General features: G+C 46.2%; 1 protein-coding gene across 18 annotated transcripts in view; it reads right to left on the bottom strand.

Moving 5' to 3' along the window:
• Positions 1 to 19334, bottom strand: part of nfixb (nuclear factor I/Xb) — a 144498-nt gene that overhangs the window by 26782 nt on the left and 98382 nt on the right. For all 18 annotated transcript variants that reach the window (XM_084037999.1, XM_084038004.1, XM_084038000.1 and 15 more), the window contains 2 exons: positions 1768 to 1833; positions 340 to 414 (listed from right to left, as the gene is read on the bottom strand). In XM_084037999.1, the coding sequence (XP_083894125.1) occupies positions 340 to 414; positions 1768 to 1833 (141 nt within the window). The remainder of the gene's footprint in view (positions 1 to 339; positions 415 to 1767; positions 1834 to 19334) is intronic.

Raw genomic sequence — 19334 nt, 5'->3', positions numbered from 1 at the left:
CTGTAAATGACACATTAAACACTAGATGTTGAACAAATCTAGCAAAATTATATTTCTTGGCACAGAAACACATATTTCTATTTGTAACATCCCAATATAAGACTTCCAGATTTACAGCTTACATTTGCGTCATAACCCTTTAAGGCATTTTCTGCCTGTTTTAACTTGAACCATAAACAAAAACATAAAGAAGTTTGTGACTTGGTATACGAGGAGTGCTGCCATGTGTAGTTGCAGCATTAAAGTGTGAGAAGAGATGCGACTACTAAGTGTACGAGGAATGACGGGGCGAGTGTGTCCACGTGGAGATTGACGGGGAAAGTTTTAGCCGTGACTCACTCTGCGACACGCGGACCAGCTCGGCTACGTTCCACACCCCAGAAGTCACGAAGCAGTCCTGGAAACTCAAGTGGCCTGGGAGGAAGAAGAGAAGAGGAGTGAAGAGGAGTGTGTGAGAGCGGACCGCAGGATAGATGCATGTACCAAACATGCAGCAAATTACATGTGTTTTCTATAAGATACAACAGGCTGTTGGGGTGTTGATACAGTAACCTTAAAACTTAACTTCTCTCGTTGCATTGTACACGGGCAAACTCTTAAATACAGTATATAAATCTACATATGAAAAGCTCTCCAGCCATGTCTCTTTCTAGAAATAGTTTTTTTTTCCAGTTTCATGTAGGAACTATTTTCTTCGTACTGAACTACATCCCCTTCAGTCGTATCAGCACACAGATCGCTCATCTATGGCACACGCCTCCCGTCCATGAGTAGATGCACACGTGGGGTGATGCGTTTAGAGTAAAGTAGTTCCTACATGAACCTCCTCACAACAAGCTGCATGGAATATCTTCAGTAACCGTAAAGGGATGTTTTTTTTAAATAATAATTTGGGGTTTAACCCTTTACTCACCCTTAACTTGATTCACAGGCTATTCCTCAATCTATTTTGAAGACTAATAATAATGACAATAAACTTTATTTATAAAGCACATTTCACAACACAGCTTAGCCACACAGGTATTAAAACAGAAAACAGAGCGAGAAAGCAACAATGTAATACAATAGGATTAATACTAGTAAAAACAAGTTAACATTACTACAAAGATACAAAAGACATCACATGTCGACTGGAGTCCAGCGGGCTGAAGTCTTGGAGCCTCCCAGAGAGAAACCCTGTCACCCGGCTCCATAATGTCCACATCCATAACACGTGGGCCTATGTGGTGTGTGTGTGTGTGTGCGTGTGTGTGTGTGTGTGTATGAAGTACATCCTAAGCTCCAGGGTTGAGTGAACTTTAAATCCACACCCTTCCTCCTTCATTTCATCCCTCTCTCCATCCGTCCATCACCTCCCTCCCTCCCCCTCCCTGCCCTCTCCTCTCTCACCGCCCTCACCTCTCATTTTCTTCCCCAACCCACCTCCCTTCACTTTTTCTCCCGTTCCCTCCATCCTTTTCGCTCCATCCCTGTTCGGGGTTAACCACAGCAAGGACGGCGCATGAGGTCAGCGCTCAGCTCGGCAGCGGCCATGTGGTTCCCATCTTCCAATAACGTCAGTGTGATTTATGAGTGGCCCGCCACAATCCCCAGCACAACCCCCGCGCTACAGTACCATCAGCTCTCCTTACCATAATAAACTTTAGACCCAAACTCTGCCGGGACACTCTCACACAGAGAGGCCTGTATGTAGGGTGGGTGCACATACAGTATGTGGATGTAGCGTCAGCGTGCAGGTAAAAAGGTATGCAAACACGACCAACTCACCATTTGGTGGGGGCTTGACGTCTGTGTCTCCTTGCTGGTTTGAGTTGTCTGATTGTCCTGATTGTTCTGAAAGACACAGAGAAAACGAGGGAGATGTTTAGTCAGGTGGACAGATGTCTGGACGCCGCCCAAGGTGAGCTAGCGGGGTTAGCATCAGAGAGAAAACGGCTGCTTCTTTCATTCGTCCCACTGAAGAGACGCAGACGTGGGCCGGAGATTCAAAGATGTACATTTCCGCTCACGGCGGGCCAAGTCAAAAAGATCAACGCCGTCACTTCTGGAGCCGGCGTCGCCGTGGGAATAAAACCGCTCACTAGAGAAAGTGTCACTCAGATTGGAGTACTTGTTCTTTTTGGCCTCGAACCCACTTTCCTCTTTCTATACGTCTCTTCTAAGGATTCCCACCCACTCAAATGTGCACACATGCTATTACAGGGGAGGCTGGCTACAGAGAAACCTCAGCCTCCCCACGGCTCCTAAGTTGGAGGAGGACTTGTAAAAAAATATATTTTTACAAGTTTTATAGGTTCTGGGCATTGTTTGGATAGCACTTCCTGTTTGTGTTTTCCTCACTTTTATAGACCTGCATATCAGGAACTCTGTTTGGTAAAGCGTGAAGCTCCCATGAAACCTCAGCTTCCCCACTAGCTGTTGACACACACACACACACACACACACACACACACACTTGTGGCTTTCTATAGGCATTGTTTGGATTGCATCTCCTGTGTGTTCTATAGGGCCGATCGGGCAGAGAGCCACCTGCTCCGGCGAGTTTTCTTTGGCCCGCTGGCTGCCATTCTTCTTCAGATGCGTAATGCAGCCTTGAGGAGTTTTATGGTTGTATCATATACACCATTCAGGCCAATTACCCCGCAGCTCTGAAGCTTTAAGGCCGCCCTGGGCCAAGTCCCCCTAGCGAGAACGTGGCCCCCTTAGCCAGGCGCTAGGCCCCCCGATCTCAACGTTCCTCGAAGCCCGAATCAGCGTCCTGATCTTGGGTGGCATTAGTGGACGACGTGCCAGCAAACTGTAGCACTATTCACCGAGTGTGTGCGTTGCCAAAACCAAGACAACACAAAAAAAAGAAAAAAAAGAAAGCAGAGAGAAACAAAATCACCTCATCACTTCTGGGTGGAAAAGAAGAGAGTAACACACAAGGGTAGAGTTTCTTTGCTCTCTTGCAACTCTCCTTCCTCATTCTCACTCCATCTTCACGTCTTTCCTCTCACACTCTGCTGTTACTTCTCCCTCTCTCTCCCTCTCTCTCTCTGGTGCTGTCGCTCTGTGTAATCCTGGCAGCCATCTTAGCGCTTGGCAGCCATCTTAGCTTTGGCGGTACCCATGCATTCCTACTAGCTGACGGCACACCCACACACACACACACATACGCACACAAAAACACACACATGCTTGCAAAGCACAGCCTCTGGTACGCAGACCCCGACGGTCTCGCAGATAAAGACCTGCAGAGGAGACGCGATGGGAACGGATGAAGCCGCTGGGATGCTTGTCTGCGGCGCTGCGAGTGTCTGGTCGCCGCCCCAACGGCGTGGTAACGTACGGAGTCGGCGTTAAACAAGCAAACGAGACGTGATCTCACTCATTAAGTGCAAGAAACAAATAAGGTGATCACGGAACAGGAACCCGGAACAAACGGTGCCCGAGGCCTCGCTTATCGCGGCGGCGCTCACGCTGGCAACCGTTTTCACGCCGGCAACCGTCGTCACGCGCCTTACGACAAGCAGCAAACCGTTAAACCCTTTTAAAAGTGTACGCCTCGGAAAAACCGCTCACACTAATGTGACAGTTTTCCAAGCCAAAATTTGGGTGCCCGGTCGTCATGACAACAGGGATGGCACACCACAGACCCCGGTGATGAGTGGTTGCCGAAGCCCGCGTGAGCATACGCGCCGCTGTTTGGCCTGGCAATTAGTTGGGATGGAGATAATAATATAGCCCACTGGCACCGGTTCAATGTGTCGTTTTGTTGAAGTATTTCTTGGCAGCGAGCGGACCGCCAGCCGCCGGGCTGCAGCGGCACACGGGCAGCGCTTTCCCCGTCAGCCTTTCTGCTTTTTAAAGGTGTTTAATCCACATTATTATCAAGGAAATGTTCAAACACGGCTCGCTCACATTCAAGATGGCGAAGGGATTTATTCAACTTGTATGGTGCCGAACCTTAATGGTTAATATCAAGTCAGGGATGGAATTCATCTGCAGACGTTTCTACGGGTGTCACATAAAGGTAGAAATGTGGCAGCAAACCAGGTCAGGCTTGTTTCAGCACAGTTGCAGTTGAAGCAGTTGTTGATCACCAGTCAGTGAAGAGGAGTGATGAGCCAGCAGTTAATGAGGCTATAAAACAGTCAATAAAGTAGGTTTGAATCAACAGCAACCACGAGAGCATACAGTCATAAATATGCTAATAGGTGGATGGGTGAGTGAGTAACGAGGCTGATGGTCCAGTAGAATGAGAGGTTAGCCGTGGACAGACGTTCAGATACACATAACCAAACGCATGATCTCCACGGCTGCATTTCTATCTGACTGGGTGAATTTTGTGCGTTCAGGCTCCTCCCACTGCAGATTCACACCGAGCCAGAGTAGTAACTCTTGCTATAGAGTGTTTATTGATACATATATGTGACCAGCCGCGATCGTAGAAAACAGAATTTACCCGTATGATCAAAGTGCTACGATGTGCCTTCACACGTTGTATATTCGGTCGTGTACAAACAAGTAGAAGTTGCAGCTCAGTTCAGGAATAATCAACCCGTCAGAGTTTAAAGGAGTATTACACAATCAGAAATACTTTACTGATCCCCGGGCAGGTTACCTTAAGATTTATTAATTTATTTGTTATTGACAATATGTCTCTACTTGAATGCCTTAAAGTCGAGCTGCAACGACATTTAAAGAGTCTCTATCTCCCGAATTGTTACGGATTTCTGAGTGAAACAGGATTGGAGGCGGGACTTAATGTTGGGAGGAATTCGATTCGATGGTTGAAAAGATGAGCTCTTCTCTAGTTCTGTGGCGCTAAAAGTTTTAGATTGATTGATACTACTACCAATGTTAACACACTGTTTTCCAGGAAGTTTTCCTTTTTTCCAGTATATGTTGTGAAATATGTGGACAATCTAACTGGAGATGTGATGTACAAGGGTTTCATTTCAGCTGGACTTCAGCTGGCCAATGAGCAACAGTTGAATGTGTCTAATGATCAAAATAAAAGTGATTTTCTACATTTTCTTTCATTCTTTGTACAGAAAACATGGAACCCATGAATGTCGTGTGCCTTTACACCCCTAACAGGATGACAATAGCGTTCAACTTGTTACCTAACCAGTCTGTATGACGTCATGTTGACTATAAAAAGTCAGTGTGAGCTAGGTGTAAATATTTCTGAAGTTGAATGGCTGCATATTTGGAGAACACAACAATCAACCACTTGATCACGTACTTGGAGATTATTATTGGAAGAATTTAATTAAATTCTTTGTCACGCCCAGAATTAAGAACAAATACCACATCTGCACCACAGCCATGTTGGAGAAAAAGTGGAGCTATACATTTAGATCATTGGTTTTTGGCTTTGCCCTGAATTTATAACTTTTTGGGAAGATGTTCACCTGGTTATTGTCAGAATTCTGGGTTTTGATATAAGTCATGTAACTTACTGTATTTTGGCAATATGATGGGATGTTATGTTAAAAGAGGACATATTGGTTGCAGGTTGTTCACAAGAATCACAAGAAATATGGCATAAATCAGATCCACCAACACAAGATGATTGGCTGAAAATTGTGAAGGAAATACATGTTATGGAACAGTTGACTCATTAGATAAGGACTCAAGAAGAACAGTATGGAGAAAAGTGGGAGAAACGGACTTTCTACAAGCCAAAGACAGGATAAGAACCAGCACACTGACAATAGTACAAGAACCAACTGTAGAGACAAACCAGGCAAACCAGCGTGATGGTTTTTCATCCTCTTCCTTTTTTTCATGTTAATATTGTTGATTTTACTGGTGTCTGTATGTTGCCACTGAAAACAATACAAATAAAGTATCACCGACTGCAGGTGTGAAAGCAGCCTAACAATCAAAGACTCGTTTGGGACGGACAGAAATATGTGTGTGTGTTAATAAGGACGCTAATGCCTCACAACCATCACACACCGGCTGCATTCAGCGTCTAACCACATGAGCGTTTGTGAACACGGTGGTTCAAATGCTTGCAGGAGCACCGAACACGGATACACATGCCTCTGAAGCACCAACATGCTCCCACACACACACACACACACACACACACGTTTATACACAGATGAATCACCCTTATCTCCTGCACACAGTCGCCCCAAGGCCCCCTGCATGCGCCTCACCAGAGATAACACACACACACACACACACACACTCAAATAGCTCCGTGCTATCGCTCTAATCACACACAGGCACAGCGGGTTCATTTTGTTTCTTGGTCAGCTGAATGATAGACTCCTGGAGTGTGTAAATAAAAGTGAACACTGGCTTTACATTCATCACAGAGAGGCTAATAACGCTCTCTCTCTCTCTCTCTCTCTCTCTCTCTCTCTCTCTAACACACACACACACACACACATCATTAAAAGACACTTGAATGGGAAATTGCATACACATGCTCGGCGGCTCGGTACGCAGGCGGCCGATGCCGGCGCTAATGGACTCGTTCACCGAGCACGTATTCATCTACGAGGCCACGCTGCTCAAACAGACACTTTGCTGTTGCTGTTTTGCTTGTTGGTTGGTTTGGGGGTTTTTTTTGGTGGCTAATTTACCAAACAGCTTAGAGTGTTTGTTTGTGCAGCATGGGTACACACGAGCAGCTCCCGCAATCTAATGGCCACTAAGTGAAGGGGATTTTTCACACAGACAGTAAAAGCATCGCCAGTCAAAGCTGGAGACAAAACGTTTTATCAATATCTCAAAATATGGCAGGACGATGGAGCCAAAATCTTCAGGTATCTTCACAATACGGGCCATTTAATTAAGAACTTGAGTGCAAAAATAAGCACGTCAAATATCTCAGACAATCTGAATGTTTTGATCAATTTAGACAACAAAATTGTGTATCATTGTGTGTCATTAAAGATGTTAATCATATTTAAGCATTGCCCAACCCTACGTCAAAAAGAAATGTCTTACTAATTCAGATTAAAAACCATTTCAAAAATTGTATTTGCTAATATTCCTTCTGCACCTCTCTTGATAAATAAAATGCTGTTGAGTTGCATTATGGGTAGTGTAGGATCCAGCATTTTTGGATATTTTGCCTGAATCCTGGGACTAAAAATATCTCTTATATTAAATAGGTTGAACTGCTGTTTTTAAAAATATGTTTCTCACAATTCCTTAAACTTTATAGTACTGCGACACAATTCTAATGTGGTAATCAATGCTTGTGACAAATGGGTTGCCGGTTGAAATCCTAGCATCTACAGGGAAAACAACCATCTCTCCTTACTTTAAACCACTATTGACGCAGCCCTTGAGCAAAGCACTTGTGCTCCGACGGTAGAAGCCGGTAGGCTGCTACCAAGACGTGACAGGCCTATGTGGCCCGTGGCTCCGCCCTCCGTGTGCTGAGTCATCTAAGGATAGCTCCCCGGACACGGATCACTTCACAGTCAAATGACAGGGGCCTCTTCCTCCGACGGCTCCGGACAAATCCACCACTGTTCTCTCCCTCTCCGTGCCCGTCTCGCCTCCCTCTTGCCCTCTCTCATGCTGCTCGTATAGACTTCTGGCCGTATGGATGGCTGTCTATATGAGCTGCGTTCAGGGGCGCGGGTGCAAAACCCGTCATTTCTGGTGGAGTGTTGTGGGAACCAACCAGCAGCTCAGGCTGTCGAGGAAAGGGGGGGCAGCCTTGACAGAATTGCAGTGCACATACAGAAATACCTTCATGCTGTGAAGAAGATGGATGTAACAAAAGTAGCATACAAGCATATATATATATATATATATATATATATATATACACACATACACACACAAGAGTGTGTTTGAGTTCAAGTGTGTAGGGCTGTGCTGTCTCACCCGCTCTCTCCACTCTCCTCCCCCCCTATGGATAAAGAAACCAAACAGCCTCCCCAATTGGGTTTCGCTTAAGAGGTTTATCGGTATGTTGCTAAACATTCTGACCTTTTTTTTTAATCTTTAATGCGCTTAAAATGTTCCAAACCCCCCTAATCCACGGCTATCCCACACAGATGTTCACTCGGCTCTTTTATTGGACTTTATTTCAACCTCTTTTTTCTTCCTCTTCCTCCTCCTCCTCCTCCACCTCCTTCATCCCCCCCCCCCCCCCCCGCCTCCCCATCCCTCCGCTTCGTGGACTCGTTTCCGGTTTTGGAAAAACCACTCATCGCCTTCTGATCAACCCCAACCCCTGTGCCTCAATCTCCTTCAAGCAAAGCTCATCTTGGCCGCGGTTTGTTAAGCCGGCGCTTCTTATTCGACGGCGCTGCGGCGGGGAAGTAGTTGATGGTGTAACTGTCCCATGAATGACCCCGGCCGGCTGTGGCAGAGAAATGAACGCTGTGACAGGACGCCACTTTCTCCTGAAAAGGTGCCCCCCGAATATTTCAGGGTAATTTGTTTCATTAGATAATGTACAGTTGAGAGTAACAAGATAATAACGGGGGATTTGATCAAATCATCATTGTGGTTACATTCTGTTCCTGCCCAGCTATTAGGACATCCTGAACAGCCGCTGCACGCCTGAGTCACCCGCTCTGACTTTACCCTCTCCATTTACCTTTGCTCCAACTAGGGCTGCACGCTTTTGGAACAAAACTGACATTGCAATATTATTTTTCTTCTGCAATTTATATTACGATGGGAAAACAAATAGAGGAATATCACAGTGCATTTGGAGAATCAGACAGGAAGAACGGCACAGTGGGCAAAGCAATGTACTGCTGTGTACGTCACGTCAGTCACACAATAACACGAATAAACTAAGTGATCGAGGCGGCGGAGGACCAGCAACTCCTTCTGCAACATAAAATGACTGTTTTTGTCCAAAATAGTTTGGTGGTTTTGATTTGATCTGATTTTAGCTTTATTTTCCTCGAATGCAAAGTCCAAAATATGAAAACGGAAAAAAAGTATATCAATAAAATCATTCAAGTTTGAGGAGGGACAGGAGGAAGCAAAGCTTATCATGTCCTGCCCCTTCTTTATATTATCATGTTTATTTGACATAATTTACATATAGCTTATATACACTATATTGCCAAAAGTATTCACTCACCCATCCAAATAATGTAAATCATGTGTTCCAATCAAATGCAGACTGTTTCTACAAACGTGTGAAAGAATGGGTCGCTCTCAGGAGCTCAGTGACTTCCAGCGTGGTACTGTGATAGGATGCCACCTGTGCAACAAGTCGTGAAATGTCCTCACTCCTAAATATTCCAGTCAACTGTCAGTGGGATTAGAACAAGAACGACAGCAACTCAGCCAAGAAGTGTTAGACCACGTAAAATGACGGAGCGGGGTCAGCGGATGCTGAGGCACATAGTGCACAGAGGTCACCAACTTCCTTCAGAGTCATCACTACAGACCTCCAAACTTCATGTGGCCTTCAGATTAGCTCAAGAACAGTGTAGAGAGCTTCATGGCCATACATCAGCAAGTGCAATGCAAAGCGTCGGATGCAGTGCTGTAAAGCACGCCGCCACTGGACTCTAGAGCAGTGGAGACGTTCTCTGGAGTGACCAATCACGCTTCTCCATCTGGTAATCTGATGGACGAGTCTGGGTTTGGCGGTTGCCAGGACAACAGTACTTGTCTGACTGCATTGTGCCATGTGTAAAGTTTGGTGGAGGGGGATTATGGTGTGGGTTGGTTTTCAGGAGCTGGGCTTGGCCCCTTAGTTCCAGCGAAAGGAAGTTTTACCAAAAGAAAGGAGATAATAATGTAAATTATGGATGAATTGAAAACATACTTCATATGAGGTGTGGTTCTGTTTTGGACAGGGATCCTTACTATTGAGTTTGTCACTGTACTTATTTCTATGTGATTTAAATAAAGTTGCTAAAAAAAAAATACACATCCGGCGTAGGTGCAGTCCGATCCTCTGAGCGCTGCGGTCGTCTTTTCTCGACTTCTCCTGCACATCTTTTCTTGACCTCGTGGTGTTTTCCATCGAGGTCAAGGAGACGTGGTTAGGAAATGACATAGGACGCTTTGTTTTTTTTTGGACTATTCCACCACGGCCAGAGATGTACGAAGCCTGAGAGGTGAAACCCGGGGCAAAAAAAAAAAAACACGTCCTCCATGCACTCGTTGTCCGAATCTGCTGCTCGTTAAACTTTGGCAACGACGATGAGTGGATCAACATTTTTATCAACTCTTCTCTCATAGTGAGTAAATCAACTATAAAAGTGAGGAATCTCACTCAATTTGTTGAGTGACTTATGTCGGCACATGCTTCCTATGTTTGTACTGAAAGCCTGCGAACAGCAGAAGCGTTCTGTGACTGGAAGGACGGCTCGTTAACCAGCAATGGAGCGGCTCGCTTCCCTCACAAATCAGGGCCGAGCTTTCACAAAAGATTGCAGGAATAACACTTAGACGTTTTTTTGTTGGAGGATGGATGTTCCCTTCCGCTATTTTTGGCGCTTTCCTGGGAAGTTTTTTTGGCCGCCATATCCACACCCTACCTATTAAACCAACAGCTTCAAATCGCTGCAGCACCACGACGCTCAGGCTTGCAAACCCACATCGGTTTGAGTCTATGAAGCCGTTCTCTGTTCCCACATTGGTAGAAGTGACAATGGCGCATCTCCGTGTAGTTCACTGGATGCCTGCTATGTAACGCCATGTGACAGCACAGCATGGGGCGACGTGATTAATTGTGAAATGTGTTTTTGCGGCGCTGGTAGTGCTGAAGTGTGAACGTGCGGGGGCGCGAGACTATAAATACATCCCTTTGGTGGCCATGTGATGTGTGATGGCGTCTTCTATATGTTTATGATAGTGTATACGTGCAAAAGAAACATTTCTGGAGAGCACATGTCGAGGCGCAGTTGGAGATAGAAAGCTGTGCAAACATCTGTGACTGACAGGCCAAGCGGCGGCGTGTGGGAGGGAGACGGCGTCCTTTTCATGGGAACACGGAAGCGTGCGCGTGCGTCAGCGGTGCCGAGCGGCTCGTGGGAGTTTCTGCACGTGCGTGCTCCCTGCTCCCGCATCTATATGTGGGAAAAGTTCAATAAATTGAGAGAGAGAATTCTGCGTTGGATGCACATCTGTGTTTTTGTGTGTGTGTGTGTGTGTGTGTGTGCACGGCGTGGCCGCCTGGCCCGAGCCCCGTGCCAGGAAGGAGCAGGTGTGGGGAGGCAGCTCCGCGTTGCCCGTTGCCCATCTGCGTGGCCGTCTGTGTGCCGCCTGCGCCCTCTCTGTGCCAACGCCACACAGAGCCGGGGAGCCAGGGGGTGAGAGGGGGGGTGAGAAGGGCCTAAAGGGAATCAACCATGGGAGAGAGAGGAGGGCAGGGGGTAGAAGGATGAAGGGGTGAGGGGGGGCGGCTGGCTGGCTGCCCATGTATACCCCCCCCCCCCCCCCCGCTCTCCCTCTGCCCCGTTTCTTTTATCTTTTATCTGTGCCTATGCTGATGAGCTGTGATGTACAGGGACAGGGGGGAGGGGGGGAGGGAGGGGGAGACTTTACCACCCTGCATGTTCTCAGGATTGTAAAGTGCTTTCTGTGCAGATATGAAGCTGCTGTGACTATAATAGTCCCGCCCCTTCCTGTGGCCCACCGTGGGACCTTATTTAGTAAAGAATATGTACGGCAGTCAACGGCAAGAGACAAACACTTTTTTAGATTTCACACGTCAAGAGATATTTATATTATAAATAATATATAAATAATGTATATATTATACATATTTAACTGTACTATGTACAACACATCAGGTTAACTAGCAGGCTGAGGTGTATGAAATATGCCCTATTTTCTGAGTAGCATCACCATTAAAAGCCAATCAATAGCTAACATTAACATCAGTGATTTCCAACTTAAAGTCAAGCTGAAATAAAAACCCCTTTTAGAGCATATCTCCAGTCATATTGTGCACTAAAATGAAATGATGCGTGCTTACATCAGCTAGTACCAACCAATAACACCCTGACATCCATCCATCCATCAACCCTCAAATTCAATTCCTCCCAACGTTACGTCCCGCATGCCGATCACTCTTAAGTGTGATCCGTTTAGTTTAGTTATAATCCATCCATGTTGGTGTGTAAACACAATGTTTGGTGGTGTCTTTGCTTTTAACCTTTCTACTGTCGTATCTAAACGTTCCCATGGAACTGCACATGCATACGTTGAGGTGCGGTTGTGCAATTTGGCCAGCAGGTGTCACTTGTCACAGTTGGAGGGGGCACAAGGCAGCAACACATGCTAAAGAAATCTGCCTCTCACAGGGGGAGTGAGAGGGAGAGTGAGAGAGATGGAGGGGGGGTATTTCAGCAGGGTTGTGGCCCAAAGCTCCCTGACATATCTCTCTTCACTCAAAATTCCTACCAACATATAAAATATCTGCGGCTCCAAACAGAAATCCTTTCAGTGTTTTGCAGGTTTGAACATTTCCATTCCAAAAAAACAGCTGGCCTGACCATATGGACGCATACTGGAAAACACTCGAGCTCCGTCCAGTCCTTGGATACTGGCGGGCTTGTTTAAACTGCACTGATGATTTGTGTATATTAAGTTTCATACAAACAGTATAAAACGTAAAGCACCGAGGCTTCACAGCTCTGAGTGAAAGACATGAGCCACCCTGTGGCACTCCGGCGGTTCCCATGCTGTGTGTGTGTGTGTGTGTGTGTGTGTGTGTGTGTGTGGCAGGGTTTGGGCACAAGTGGGATCATGTGATGCCAGTCTTTGCCAGGGAAAGAGAGAGAGAGACAGACGAGGGGGAGGGATATAGGGAGAAAAGGCAAACAAAAAAAGGGGGGAGAATCGAGGCAGACAGAGGAAGTGGAGACAAGAAAAAGACAAAAAAAAGAAGTGAATGAGAGAGGAAGAAAGGGAGAAGGGGGAGGGAGAGGGAGTGATAGACTGAGAAAGAGGGGGAGAGAGAAAGGGGAGTTGGGGGGGGGATTGTGAGAGCTGTGGGAACATTTTGCTTCGCCAAGAAAGACGTGAGCAGAGAGAATAAAAGAAGGAATGAGAAAGAAAGACAGACTTGTTGGCAGAGTCGAGGAGGGGAGAGAAAGTAGCGTACAGTGGGCACCGATCAGACCCGGCACTACGGGGGAGACGGGGGAGAGCAAACACAACACAGTGCTTTGTTACAAGCCACATATCCCCGACTACCCTCAAACACATCACCATCCAGGTGAACGAGTGTGCCATGACCCCGGCCCACCGCCGACGGGGGGAGACATGGCAGCCTGCCACTCAAACCGTGGCTCATTGTGACCTTGTGACCTTCTGGCTGGATGCTTTATGGCCACTCCCCACTGGATCACTTCCCCTCTGGGACAAATTTGCCAAAGTGAGCGGTTAGAATAGCGGTCGATACAAAGATGGCGAAGCAGGCGGTGGCGCCGGCAAACTCCATATTCAGGTTTTTCTAGTCCAATCCCTGCTGATGCTACCCAGTGAACAATAAATATATGTTGAAATCGACAGGAGAGGAGCTAGTAAGCGTTAGCAGCCGGTGGGCGGCACACACCGTCACAAGGTATTGACTTGCTTTGTGATGCATTCAAGCTCGATACGGAAAAAATTAGTATTGGGCGAAAATAAATCATAACGTTATCATGCTGTGATCAAAATGTAATTTCAGTCAAAAAAGTCATTTAGAGATGTTCTCCCACTGATAGAAAATAGATATGAAAACATCTGCTCCCTTTTAAAAGCCGTATTATCTTATCTTTAATATCAGTCAAAATCAAATCCATAACTAGGGCTGTACCAAATAGTTTGAAGCTTCATTCATAATGTTGGCATTCAAAGCATTCATAATAAATGATAGAAGTTATGGCTGTAAAAGTCCAGCTCTGTCTTTCTCTCCAACATGCACACAACTCGCCTCCGTCACCGCCTCACTCCACATTTATTGAAAACAGATTCACGTGTTTTTATCCAACCAAATATTAGGTTTCAATCTCCAGTTGGCGTTTACCTTTCAAAACAACATTTTCGCTGCGGTCAACAAGCGGTCTCCCTCTCACAGCGGCCAGGCCTGCACCTGTATTACCGGGTGGGCTGGAAGCGTCCAACAGCACCATAAATTACATTTCTAAATCCACCAAAATATATTTTTCCAATTGTTCAAGGGAACAACATAGTCACAGTTTATGGCAAAGTTTTGGGGAAGCAGGCTTATGGAGAAAGGAGACGCAGGGTGTGAGATCCATGGAAGCGAGAGGGAGGCAAGCTGGTTTGACATTGAGGATTTTAAATCGCCGAGTCACTGATTAACGGGGCTCAGCAGGTGGCCTCGTACGGCTGATAAAACGCCGCGTCACTCAAACACGCGCACGACGCTTTCAGGAGAGCACCTGTTTTCAGCTCGGGGAAAAACACTTTTAAAACACCGATTAAATAAAAGAAAGATGGTCGATCATCACTTCAATTATCAATATATGATCTATGAAATACTACAGCGTAGTAGTAGTGGTAGTAGTAATAGTACTCAGAGGTTTATGGTATTGTGCATGTTGGCACTGCATGACACTCGAACAATTTCATTTCAGGCCTCACAGCTGACAGAGTACAGGCGCCCCTTCTCACATTTTAACACAATGTCAACAAAATATTATTCAGATTACAAGACAGCATTGTTTGCATCACACTCTATTTACACCGACGGGCCTCCACTCGGATCCAGAGAACACTAACGATTTATTTTGGGTTTGTGAACTATGCAAATAAATGCTCCCAAAATCTATCTGGGGCTTGGAGGACGTGTTTTATGAGGGCCGTAAAACTCCACACAAACACATAAAGCAGGCCTGTAAAAATAATGTGTGCTCTGCATAAATGCTCATTTGAGCTAATGAATTAGGGGGAGCGATGAATGGCCGCGTAAAAACTCCACATCCTCCCTGGGTGTTGCCAATGGAGGCATAATGTATGATGGGTATGATTTGTGAGCTGGACGGCGTAGTCGGGGTTTTTTTTTGTTCGGCGTACAGTATGTGTCACGTCTTCAGACCGCCGCCAAACAAGGACGGTGACTAAACAACGATAAACGAGTCAAATTGGGAGCTGATCTGCATACATCCTCCTGAGAGACTGGGGGCTTTCCCAAAGTAAATCAGAACGAGGTCCTGAAGGGACTAAACAGCCAGATCTGCATACCTACAGCATGAACTGAAGATTTATCCTTTCAGCTGGCAGGAGGAGGAGGAGGAGGAGGAGGAGGAGGAGACCGACACAGAGAGGGAAAGAGATCGAGAGTAGCAGATGAGGAGAAAAAAAACAATCAGCCAAATGAGGGCACAGATAGAAAGGCAACCTTTGACCACCAGCTGTCTGGGAGTCGCCGCCCCAGCCGCATTTGTCAGTCTGTGTCCGCGGACGAACCCGGCCCGGGGGTCAGCGGCTCCCGGCACAGCCGTGCGCTTGTTGCCATGCGAGCACGGTATCTGTGTCAAAGCTGGCTTTATCGCCCGGCTGGATGAGGTGAGTAAACAAATGCGCCGTCTCGCTCCCCGGTATCAGAGCCGGGGCAGCGGGACAAACAGCCGGGGCGAGTCCCAGGCTCCGGCTGCAGCCACAGGCCTGAGAGGGAACGTCTACAGTCAGTATTAATCTAATGTGTTGATGTGACCAGCAGGGGAGCCCAGGTTGCTGCCTTGCCTCATTCATGAGGAACATATAGGTGGCGTCTGAAATCACTCCTCCCTACTTAGACCTAGTGAGCTCATCAGCAAAATGACAAACACACCGTTAATTATGTCATTGCTGTCCCACATAAACACGCCAGATCAACGACACAACCAACTTTGTCCAATTATTTTGAAAATAAACAGTTCACATTTGCTCATAGGCCATAATTATTTCTTTAACAGTTCAGGACCTCAAATACTGACATAATGTCAATAAAAAACCAAAACAAATGAACACACAGAAATCACAGAAATGTCTTATATGAATCTAACCGATTTCCTCGGGGGACCAATTAAGTATTTCTGATTTTGTAGTTACTTGTTACGTAAATTAAATGGCTGAAGTGTTTCCACAGATGAACCTGGTTTCAGTCTAACAGAACTCCTGCTCCACTGAGCTTAATAACCCTGGCTAACCGGGCTAAACCAACTAGCATGCTGCCAAAACTTTCTCCATAATGATCGTTCCGCAAGTCCTCGACATACACCACGGTTTGCGTCACAGGGCGTACTGAAAGGATGTCGCATACACCCCTAATAAATACCTACATATCTTTTTGCAAGAAATACATATTGTAAGCTAATTTGTTGTAATTTAAGTTCCCCTGGTAAGCAGTGATGGCTCAGGCTTTTATTGTGAAAGGTAAGAACGATAGGAGCGGTATACGCTGCTGTTATATGGAGGCAAACAATAAATAAATAGTACATAAATACAAAGTACTTTGTAAATATTGTATTTTCACAGATTTGTCTCCATCACTCTACTCTCGTCCGGCTGTCATTTCTCCTTCGGAGCAATGCATGATGGTATATAATGCTCGGTTAGTGTGAGTGACTTTGATCAGCCATAGTTTTCATGGGCCGACACAATCAGATTGACATCATAAGTGAACGTCCATACATGTCAGACATACAGGATTAGCCTAGTTCTGATGGCTTATGGCTCCACTCAGGCCCTCCCTTTGGTCAAGCTGATAATTGGAGATTTATTCTAACCATCTATCAATCCCTCTATTAACTTATTAACCCAGATAAAAAGATTAAAAACCTCCCTTCCTTCCTGTTCATCAGAATCAACGCGGCGAAGGGAGATTAAACCAATCCACTTAGCAAGTTTAAAAAAAATAAGAATAAAATAACATATTCAACAATTGGCATGACCGCTCATGATCTTATCTCCCGACAAATCGCCTGCGTGCTCAAGTCATGCACTTTAAAATCCAGCATGACGGAGGGGGAAGGATTCAAACTTGGAAGTGTTTAAAAAGAGAGGAAAAGGGGATTTTTCATGCAATGAAAGGAGGAAAATTCAGGCTAAATCCAAAAATCCTCTCCTGATCACGATGATCTGAAAGGTTTCGGCCGGCGCCATAGCAACGCATCAGTTTAATGCACTGCATCGTTTCCAAGACATACCGGTGCAAAATGACCATTAAGCGTATTCATTGAGAGGGGAACTCCTGCCAGTCGGTGCTGCCTCTGTGAGAAGATGAAATGTCAGTGCCCTGCTGCCAGCGCCTCTGTGGTATTAAATGGAGAGGATGTTCGAGTCGAGGGGCCGACCAGAGGAGCCGGCATCTGTTTGGCAGTCGCTCAGAAATGTCTAGCGTTTCACACTACGCCTCTGGGATCACTGGCGAAGCTCAGCCAGAAGTTTATGAAAAACAGAACGAAAGAAGGAACCAGGAAGGAGAGAATAGTGAAGGGGGGGGGGGCACGAAGGAGAAGAGAGGAATGAGCTAGATGACATGAGAAGACAGGAAGAGAGATAGCGAGGAGGAGGAGGGCGGACAGCTGAAATGAGAAAAGGAACCGCTTCAGATGATGATGTGATGTTTTCCATTCTGCTTGCTTCGTGTGCGTGTGTGTGTGTGTGTGTGTGTGTGTGTGTGTGTGTGTGTGTGTGTGCGTGGAGGGGTTCTCCTGAGGCCCCCGAGGAGCCTGAGGGCCCCTGGTGGGTTCTGTGAGTGGATTCAGGTGAGGAACAGGTGTGACCGCGCATCAGAACGCATATCCATGACGGTATGGTGATGACGAGGGGTGTACGACGCGTAGGATGCTCGGTTGCGATATGATTTTGCATACGCAGAACAGAAATTAGAGTTCAACCCAATTTTGTGTCCAGGTGCCCCCCTCGTCCCTGCACATCCACGTCACGGGAGGATGCGTCACCGTCGGCGACGCACACGAATGCCTGCGTCTTCCTGGGATTAACATGTGACAGGCGGCCCTGCCTTCGGTCCAGACCAGCCCTCCACAACAAACCCGCCTCCCCAGAGCCTCGTCTCTGGTTTGGTCCCCGTCTCAGCTGTCACCACGCTTGCTCCGTCTGCCTCCTGTCAGCTTCGCTGGGAAAATACTCGGCGATTTATAGCCATAACACGGCGTACGGACACATGCATACATACACGCAGCTTTCTCCCCGAAACGGGCCGACCAGATGAGCGTGCTTGGGGTTTTATTGCGCGTTCAAAGAGCGGTTGTTATGAAAAAAAAGAGGAAGGAGGACATAAAGAGGCGGCGGAGATGTTTCACACACACGCATACAGTCGGTTGAAGTCCTTTGAGTTGTTTGTTTTCAGTTGACGGCCTGGTGGAGCACATGGCGGCCCCGAAGATCACAGATGATACAATAAAAATACAATAATATCCACTTGACACATTTTTAAATTCATCACAAATGTTTGTATGTAAAGGCATAAGTTCTTTGTTAGTGCTGGTTTCTAACAAAAACTACTGAAATGTCTGGGATATGAATGCGTAGCTCAGTGGCTGGGAAACCTTATGGAAGCATCACATGACTGGTCATGTGACCCGAGTGACACGTTAAAGCTGATTGCAACCTTGCTGTAGGTCTGACTAGAACGAGGCCCCCCTCTGAGTACAGGTGTGAATGCACTCAAGGCATCGAGGACGCATTAAACCCCCATGGCAGACCACATCGGGAGGCGGTCTGAGGTGTGCACGCCAACGTGACGCTGAGTTACCGCCAACACGATTGACGACCTCTGCGAGCGGAAGCACACGCTCGTTCACACGCCGGCGTCATCAAATTAACGAGGTGGGCCCACGGAGACGTATTATATGACACGTGAGCGTTCCAAACATCTTGGGCGATTTGGTTTTGCCTGGAACGCGCCAAGAAAAAGAATGGCTGGCGGACCGGGACCAGGAAGTGCGTCGCTGCCTCCCGCCAGACCGAGCGTTCGGTCTTTGAGAACAGAAATGATGAACGTGAGAGTGTGAAATATATGATCATGCAATGTTAGAAATGTTTTGGTCATCTAGTTTGGTCAACAATTAGTAAACTTTTGGTAAATTCAGTACATCGTGTTGATGGACGTGAATTTCCATTATCGGGATAATTGTGAATATTGTCACACAGGTTAATTGAAAATGTCGTCTAGCTTGCTAACATGGCAGAAAAATGAATAAAAGGCCTCCAGTAATTATTAGAAAGAATAGTCAGGCATTCATTTAACATCATTATTTATGTTTTTATTTGTTCTTCACTAAAAAAGAAGAAGAAAAAAATGCAACAAAACAATGTTTCCTTGACAAATGGGAGGTAAAGTGATTCCAGTATGATTGAAGAATTTTAAGTGTATTTTGATAATTATTGGTATAATATTGTGAATTGTGAATATTTTTTCCAGAATA

This window comes from Eutrigla gurnardus, assembly GCF_963514095.1.
Source record: "Eutrigla gurnardus genome assembly, chromosome: 20".
Classification (NCBI taxonomy): domain Eukaryota; kingdom Metazoa; phylum Chordata; class Actinopteri; order Perciformes; family Triglidae; genus Eutrigla; species Eutrigla gurnardus.
The sequence above is the reverse complement of the archived record's forward strand: the minus strand, read 5'-3'. Positions and strand labels throughout refer to the sequence as shown.